This window comes from Montipora capricornis, unplaced genomic scaffold, assembly GCF_036669925.1.
Source record: "Montipora capricornis isolate CH-2021 unplaced genomic scaffold, ASM3666992v2 scaffold_504, whole genome shotgun sequence".
Lineage (NCBI taxonomy): Eukaryota > Metazoa > Cnidaria > Anthozoa > Scleractinia > Acroporidae > Montipora > Montipora capricornis.
In genome coordinates, this window is record NW_027180244.1 from 65001 (window position 1) to 72500 (window position 7500).

General features: G+C 38.8%; 1 protein-coding gene across 1 annotated transcript in view; it reads left to right on the forward strand.

Moving 5' to 3' along the window:
* Positions 1 to 5999: 5999 nt before the first annotated feature.
* LOC138036820 (uncharacterized) overlaps positions 6000 to 7500 on the forward strand; it is a 1614-nt gene continuing 113 nt past the window's right edge. The window contains exon 1 of the mRNA XM_068882897.1: positions 6000 to 7500. This exon is cut by the window's right edge and continues 113 nt beyond it. Within this exon, the coding sequence (XP_068738998.1) occupies positions 6000 to 7500 (1501 nt within the window).

The following is a 7500-nucleotide window of genomic DNA, read 5'->3' on the forward strand; positions in this document are numbered from 1 at the left end:
TAGGAAGAGGAAACTTCTGTAACAACCAGAAGGACGAGCCAACCCCGTTTCCAGGGTCTCTTTGTCGATAAGGAGAGATACCCTGGTTGGGGCTGGTCACGTGGATCTCCACGACAAGCATTTTCCCAGTGGGGTAAAGTCTTCGTTATATTTTGACCCGCAACTGGGCGAAAGCATCCAGCCACAAAATCTAATGCCTTGTAACTCCCTTCCACTGCCGCCCCTCCCAAGACTGTGTATAAATATTTATTTACTCTTGCATCAATGTTTGTTTTTGAATAAAGCAAGGTAACAAAATCTATACCTTGCTGAGTTCGCATTTGTTAGCGTTAATAGTATTTTCAGTTCAATGCTTCTGTTTTACGAAGGGGTATATGTTTCAGGTCACCCATCCAGATACTAACCCCGCCGGAGAGGGTTAAACATTAGAAAACTTTAGTATTAAGGCCCGTTTAAACGGTTTCAACATTTGCTTCAACATGTTTTCATCACTTTGTTGAACTAAATGTTCGGTGTGTTTGAACAGGTCGTCCAACATTGTTGAAAGCGTAAAAAATGTTGAAAGCTTGTTGAAAGCGTTTTGAATCAAGTTTAAATCGGTTTAAACTTTCATTCAACATTGATTCAACTTTTCCTTTGTTCTCGAAATTTTGAAATGGTGTTGAAGCGGTTTGAACACTCTGTTCAACAATTGTAGAACACGCGCATGCTCACATCAGGCCGCAAAAGTCAATATGGTGTAGTTTATCTGGACGAGAGAGGCTGGTTTCTAGTTCTTAGTTCCTCGCAATCAATTTTCGCGAAAGTGTCAGTTCTTTGGTTGGTGCAATGTTGGAACCGTTTGAACGGCCTCCGCACAACTTTGTTTTTGCGTCCAACATTTGCGCAACATCCGTTCAACTTTTGTTGAATGAATGTTGGTCAAATGTTGAAACCGTTTAAACAGGCCTTTACAAAGCTTTCAGATGCTCAGAGGGCACGCTTAAACTTGTGGTGAAAAGAAGTTGTGAGGGAGCTCAAAAATTATCAATATGTCAGCCCAGAAGCCAATGTTTCTCACTTCCCATTTATTTTCTTCAATCTTCCTGGGTTCAGTACTTTGCTAGTAACCACATGTCTTCTCAGGCTATTTACCCAAGACTTCTACCATGGCACTACAATGATAGACAATACCAAAACAATATCGTGCACTGTTAGAGCTACATATTACGCAAGGACAACTTGAATCTCCTGGAAGACAACACACAACTCAGATGACATTTTATATGGTATAAATCGTTGTTTTACTTCACTACCACACGTAAGCAATGCGTGTCTATTTATTCTAAAGAGCACAGGAATTCCTTCTTTCTGACAAATGATAAAATAATAGGCCGGTAGCGAGGTTTTTAACCTCAGAAAAGGATCTGTTTCGTCGTACGAACGTGTGAGGACCTGTGAGCCAAAGGGCCTCTGTTGGTATGACTTCTGGGTGACCCCTTAAATGGTCTTAATGACCCCCCAACTTGAAAAAAATTGTCTGGAACGGTGCACCTACCACAGGCAACCCAGTGTACCCTCACGAAGGGTCTAGTTTTTTTTTTCCCGTGTCGGTAAAAGTCTTGCCGGTTACTCCCCTGCTAAGGATGTCTTTGTGCATAGAGTCTTCTGCGCGTATTTTGTTAGGTTTGAGGGGGTACTGGAAATGCGTAGATTTGTCTAGTGGACATGTACACAGTAGAATATTTTTAAATATTCTACTGCGTACTTTGTGGTCGAAATATCAAACACAAGCCTTATTAGTGACTTAACAACGAACAGCTGGTAGTAAAGCGTTGTTTATTCTGAGGAATCGAGAGCACTCTTTTGTGGCCGAGAACTGGGCCCACGAACGACGCCTCCATTTTCGTTATTACTCGGGAGAGAACAGCGTTGAGCAGTCGATAGCGTTACATGTGTAAACTGAATGCTGAACCTTATCTTGGACAAAACTCTTGGGAAAAACTCTAGCTTAAAGATGTAAATAATGCATTAAGAAGTTATAACCCTGAATCCTTCAAGGGTGATAGGCTCACAGAAATGAAGAACAAACAGAAATTGGAAACCACAATGTCGAAGTCATGTGTGTGAAAGTAAAATTGAAGCTTTCTTTCTAAATACTTATTGCTATGTGGCTCTGGAGAATGTAATTATTTATAGATGTGTGGCTTTCCAGGATTTAATTCCTTATGAATGACATTTTGGAACAAATTACGTGTAGCTTGAGCCTAAGACTTGGGACTTTCTTTCGACAATAATATAAACGTCTGTCAAATTTCCATCATTTGAGGCTTTTGTATATCTACTTAGTAGGAAGTAAATACATGTAGAATGTAGTCAGTCAATATTTTACCACAAAGGTATCAATAATATTATTCCGCTTAGGTCACACAAAACGTGACATTCTGGCCAATATTGATGAAATTGGGAAATATTCTTTTCCAGTATTTTAAATCTCTTCTGCATAACTTAATTGATCAGTTTTCAGCGAGCACTGGTGATGTTAAGAGTAGGATCCATATAGACCATCGCAGTGTGCAACTGTTGCTTCTAAAAAGCCTTTCCTATTGTGAAAGCTTAGTTACTGATGAGGTTGACAGTGGCATACAGACGTATCGTCGGATTGTGCAAGTATTCTTCTTGTCTTATTGTAAAACCTTGGGTACTAATGAGGTTGACAGTGGCGTCCAGACGTATCGTCGGAATGTGCAACTATTGACTTTTAACATTCTTGTCTTATTGTAAATGCTTCGTTACTAATGAGGTTGATAGTGGCATCCAGATGTGTCGTCGGAGTGTGCAACTATTCACTTTTAACATTCTTGTCTTATTGTAAATGCTTCGTTACTAATGAGGTTGATAGTGGGAGTTGAGTTATTTTGAGTGATAGAGAGATATAGAAATAAAAGTAAAAGAAACCTTCTTCAAAGATAAGTTAACATAGCACCAACTACTTCCCAGATCCCATTCAAACGGGTGTGTGAGTCTTTCAGTATAACTGGCGCTACCAGGCGCATAGCGATATGCTTTTGAACGATTAGTTGGGGCACTATACTTACAGCCATTGAAGACTTGTGAGCTCTGAGAACACCTTTTCTGGGAGTCCACTTATTTCATTGTCATAAAGATCTCTAGAAATAAATCCATGGAAAGCCATGCATAAGAAACGTTTTGCAAATTACGTTTGTTACAGTAGTACTAAGTTATCTTAATACTACTTCTAAAGGATAACTTGGCAACATTGCACAACTCTAATTGAGCAAGATTTGGTTATTTAAAAGTATTAAGGTATAAATTCCACTAATTATATAAAGGAAGATATGGTAGCAAAGAAAATTTATTAATGACTGACACAGATTCATTAATGTATGAAATGTTTACAAAGGACCTCTATAATGATATACGAAGACCTTGATAAATATTCTAAGTATTCAAAACATCATCAATCTGAAATACCAACTGGAAGAAACAAAAAAAGTACCAGGAATGTTTCATTTCTCAATTAATTGCTAGTCTTAAAAAAAATCTGAAAATCTAAAACAAAATGCAAAGAAACAATAGTATGAAATCAACAGTACTAAAACCAAGGTAAACGTTTCTCACAGAAGAATGATGGTTTTTCATAAGCAAATCCAGTTTTTAGAGCAATCAACTTGTTTATTTTTGTTATCTTTATTATTAAATGTGCTTCTTCCTCACAAAAATGGGGACCCCAAGTTCAAATGAAAGGTTATGTTGCTTGCTTTGAAAAACATATATATATATATATACAAAAGCAAGAAAAAAGGGGTAGTCGATGGCATTTAGTCTTAAGCTTAGGAGGCCAAGCTCCAATAGATCGTTTTCACTGTCATGCAATAAAAAAAATAAATCGAAAACCATCCAGTGGAAAAAGTCAAGAATTCGTGATGTTGTAGAAGATAAATGAAGAAGACACATCTTCGAGTCTTAGGCCTGTGCGTTTCCCCAAACTTCAGATATTCGTCGAAATGTTTCGCAGAAATTTACAGAGCCCAGTATGAAAACGCCATGTTGGTGTACATCAGTGGTGCAACAATATGGCGGCCGGAAAATAGTGTCAACATCTGTTACTTACTTTGGCTATCTAGACGAGTGATCATCTGCACTAAACAAACAGCTATTTTCCTAATGCTTTAAATTCTAAAATGGCTCAAAACCATGAGATAAATATATATTTCTCAAAAAACTCGATCGTCGCCTCGTGTCACGCACAGCTATAACTCAGAAATTCAAAATGCTCTGGTTTCCAAACGAAGCACGCTATTGAGCTTTAAAATTGCAAATGGATACAAATTTACCGCCTCTTATGCCTGATGAGGATAAAAACTTTCGTGGCTTTTTAGTTTTGGATTTTCGAAAATGATGACGTCACGTGAAAACGATCCATAGACCATTTTCGAATTCTCACGGGTGGACTGGACCTAGCATGAAATGGAGGCTAATGCGGGCAAATCATTTCAAATGCAAATTGATTTGCCCGCATTAGCCTCCATCTCATGCTAGATTCAGTCCAACCGTTAGAATACGAAGCTAGCCTATTTGTAGACCTAATAGGGTTGTCAACTACTTCTCAGATTTCATTTCAGTTGTGCGAGTCACTTATCGGCTAACTCATAAAAATCCTCGTGGAGTGTTCAGGCGTCGAGTAATATAATTTTTGAAAGATTATTTGGACAACTATACTCACAGCCTTTGCAGTCTTGTGAGCCCTAAAAAAACCTTTTCTGGGATTTCACTTATTCCATTGTGATCAAGCCCTCTAAAAATAAAAGCATGAAAAGCAATGCATAAGAAAAGTTTTGCAAAGCTATGTTAAAGTAGTACTAATTTATCTTAGTACTACTTTTTAAGGCATACTTGGCAACATTACACAACTCTAATTGAGCGAGACCAGTGCATAGAGTCCTAATGTAGCTTTTATTTTAGTTTCGTTCTCAGCTTTCGCTGATCTCAATGTCTGATTCATAGGAGAATCGGATAAAACATTTTCGAATATTCTGGTACCGGTGATATTGCAAAATACCGTGGATCGGGGAAAGCTTGTAATAAAACCCAGATTAGTGAGAACTTTAGCTTGAATTCCCACCAGTTAATTTCCCATCGCAATCATAAGGGCTTAGATCTCAGAGCGGTAAAATCAAACAAAAATGGACGACATTACCATTGGGTATCAATACACTTTTTTTGACATAATGAAAGTCCATGAATTGGAGGAGCGTTTGAGATCTCTATGGCGAAAAGGCTTTAAGAGATAACTAGAGATGAATTAACACAATTCTACATGAAATTCATGAGAACATCTTTTCTGGGATATGAGTTGTTTCATTGTTATGAAGATTTACTATATGACTAGATCCGTGATCGGGCAAGATGAACCCAATCCCTTGAGATTGGCTACCCGAGCAAGCAGGATGGAGCTAATTTGCCCGCTTGGAATTTCTCGTTTGGTCCCAAAAAATCAAATACCATTTCTGGTGTTTTACCCCATATAATAAATCCTTTACAGACCAAGCTTGTTTGGTCAAGATGGCGGCTGGACGTTGGCCTCGTTGTTCTGCGTGTTTATGGACCTCGACCATAAACACGCAGAAAAAAAAATGGCCAATATCTAGCCATCTCGACCTCACGCTAAAGTTGGTTAATAACATGAAAGCATGGTAGGTGGAACGTCAAATCAAAGAGAAACGCTGGACAGTTTGCTAGTTTTAAAGACAACCAAATGCAAAACAAAAATGATAATAATAATGATGAAAATGATAATAACAATAATAATAATAATAATAATAATAACCCTCCCCAGGATCACTACCTTGATGTGGTGGAAGGGGAGAGGCCAGACAAAATGTGGTCAGAGTGAGTAGGTGGGGCTCATTAACCATGATTGGTATCCTACCTAGGAGAGGGGAAACTCCAAAATTAAAATTCCTGCTTTAGGGTGATGCTAAACCTTCTCATAAAAGATGAAAATGGAAAATAACACATATAGAGAAAACGGCGTAAATGGGACTGGAACTTTGAGAGAAAGTGCCTCGCCCGGCAAGGTGGTGGGGGAACAGCAGCCCACGCCAGGTCGTCATCAAACTACTGCTAGAACTAAATGGAGCAAGGAGGTTAATAGAATAGTAATGAGATGCTTCTACATGAGTGAACCATCTAAAAGAGGATACAGGAGAAGGATGCTCGGAATTTGGAAGGAAAGAGGTGTATTTGAGGTATCTGAACAGAGACTAGCGGATCAAGCCAGAGCAATTCGTACGAATGGATGGCTTTCTGAAATTGAACTGGAGGAGATCTCAAGAGCAGTAAGCCTGGGAGAAGAAAATGAACAGAACCAAAATGGCATGGACGAAAACACGCAACCGGAGCCGGAAGATAACAACAATCTATCAGGACACTTCGTCTATAATATCGATGAGGTTACCCAAAGAATGGAAAGAGATGGATGTAATAGGGAAAAGATTAACCTAGCGCGAGAAATAATGGAAAGCATGAAGAATGAATCGGAATGCCCCCCAAACTTGAGAAACGTAGAAAAGTGTAGATTAAGGGGAAAGATTGCGAAAGTAAATGAGATTATACATTATTTGGAAACCAAGGATATCACAGAAACGAACGATCTACTACTTGCGATTGGTCGAGTGGTTGCAAGGAGACTGGGTGTTAAGCGGAATGAGAGGAAACCTAAAACAGAACCATGGTGGAAAAAAAGGATTAAACTCCAGATTTCCCAACTAAGGAAAGATCTTAGTAGACTGGAAAGACTTAAATCAGGTGAGCTGCAAAACATTACAGTGCGGGAAGGTCTAGAACGGAGATATTACTTGAAAAAGAAAGGAGTGACCATAGTAATTGAACAACTGAAACAACGAATATTAGCCAAAACTGCAAAAATCAAACGCTATCAAGAATGGGTAGACCAGTATAGACAAAACCGAATGTTTCGTACCAATCAAAAACGTCTCTTTGCGATGCTGGGGACGGACGAGAACGATGATACTACTATCCCAGATAAGGAGGAAAGTAAGAATTTTTGGAGTAACATATGGGATAACCCAGTAAAACACAATGCGAATGCTGAATGGCTAAAAGGATTGGAAAGAAACCTAAGAGGAATAAATGTGGAAGGAATAAACAAGCAGCTGAAGAAGACAGCCAACTGGAAAGCTCCTGGATTAGATGGCTTACAGGGATTTTGGCTGAAGAATATATCATGTAGACAGAGATTAGCCATCCAGTTGCAAGACTGCATTGATAATAATGATACTCCGGCCTGGTTTACTAAAGGACGTACAGTATTGATTATCATGGACAAGGAGAAGGGAAGCATAGCATCAAACTTTAGACCCATAACGTGTCTACCTCAAATGTGGACATTGCTTACAGGAATAATGTCAAACGACCTCTATCAACACCTAGAGAACACAAACTTATTAACGGATGAACAGAAAGGATGCCGTAGGA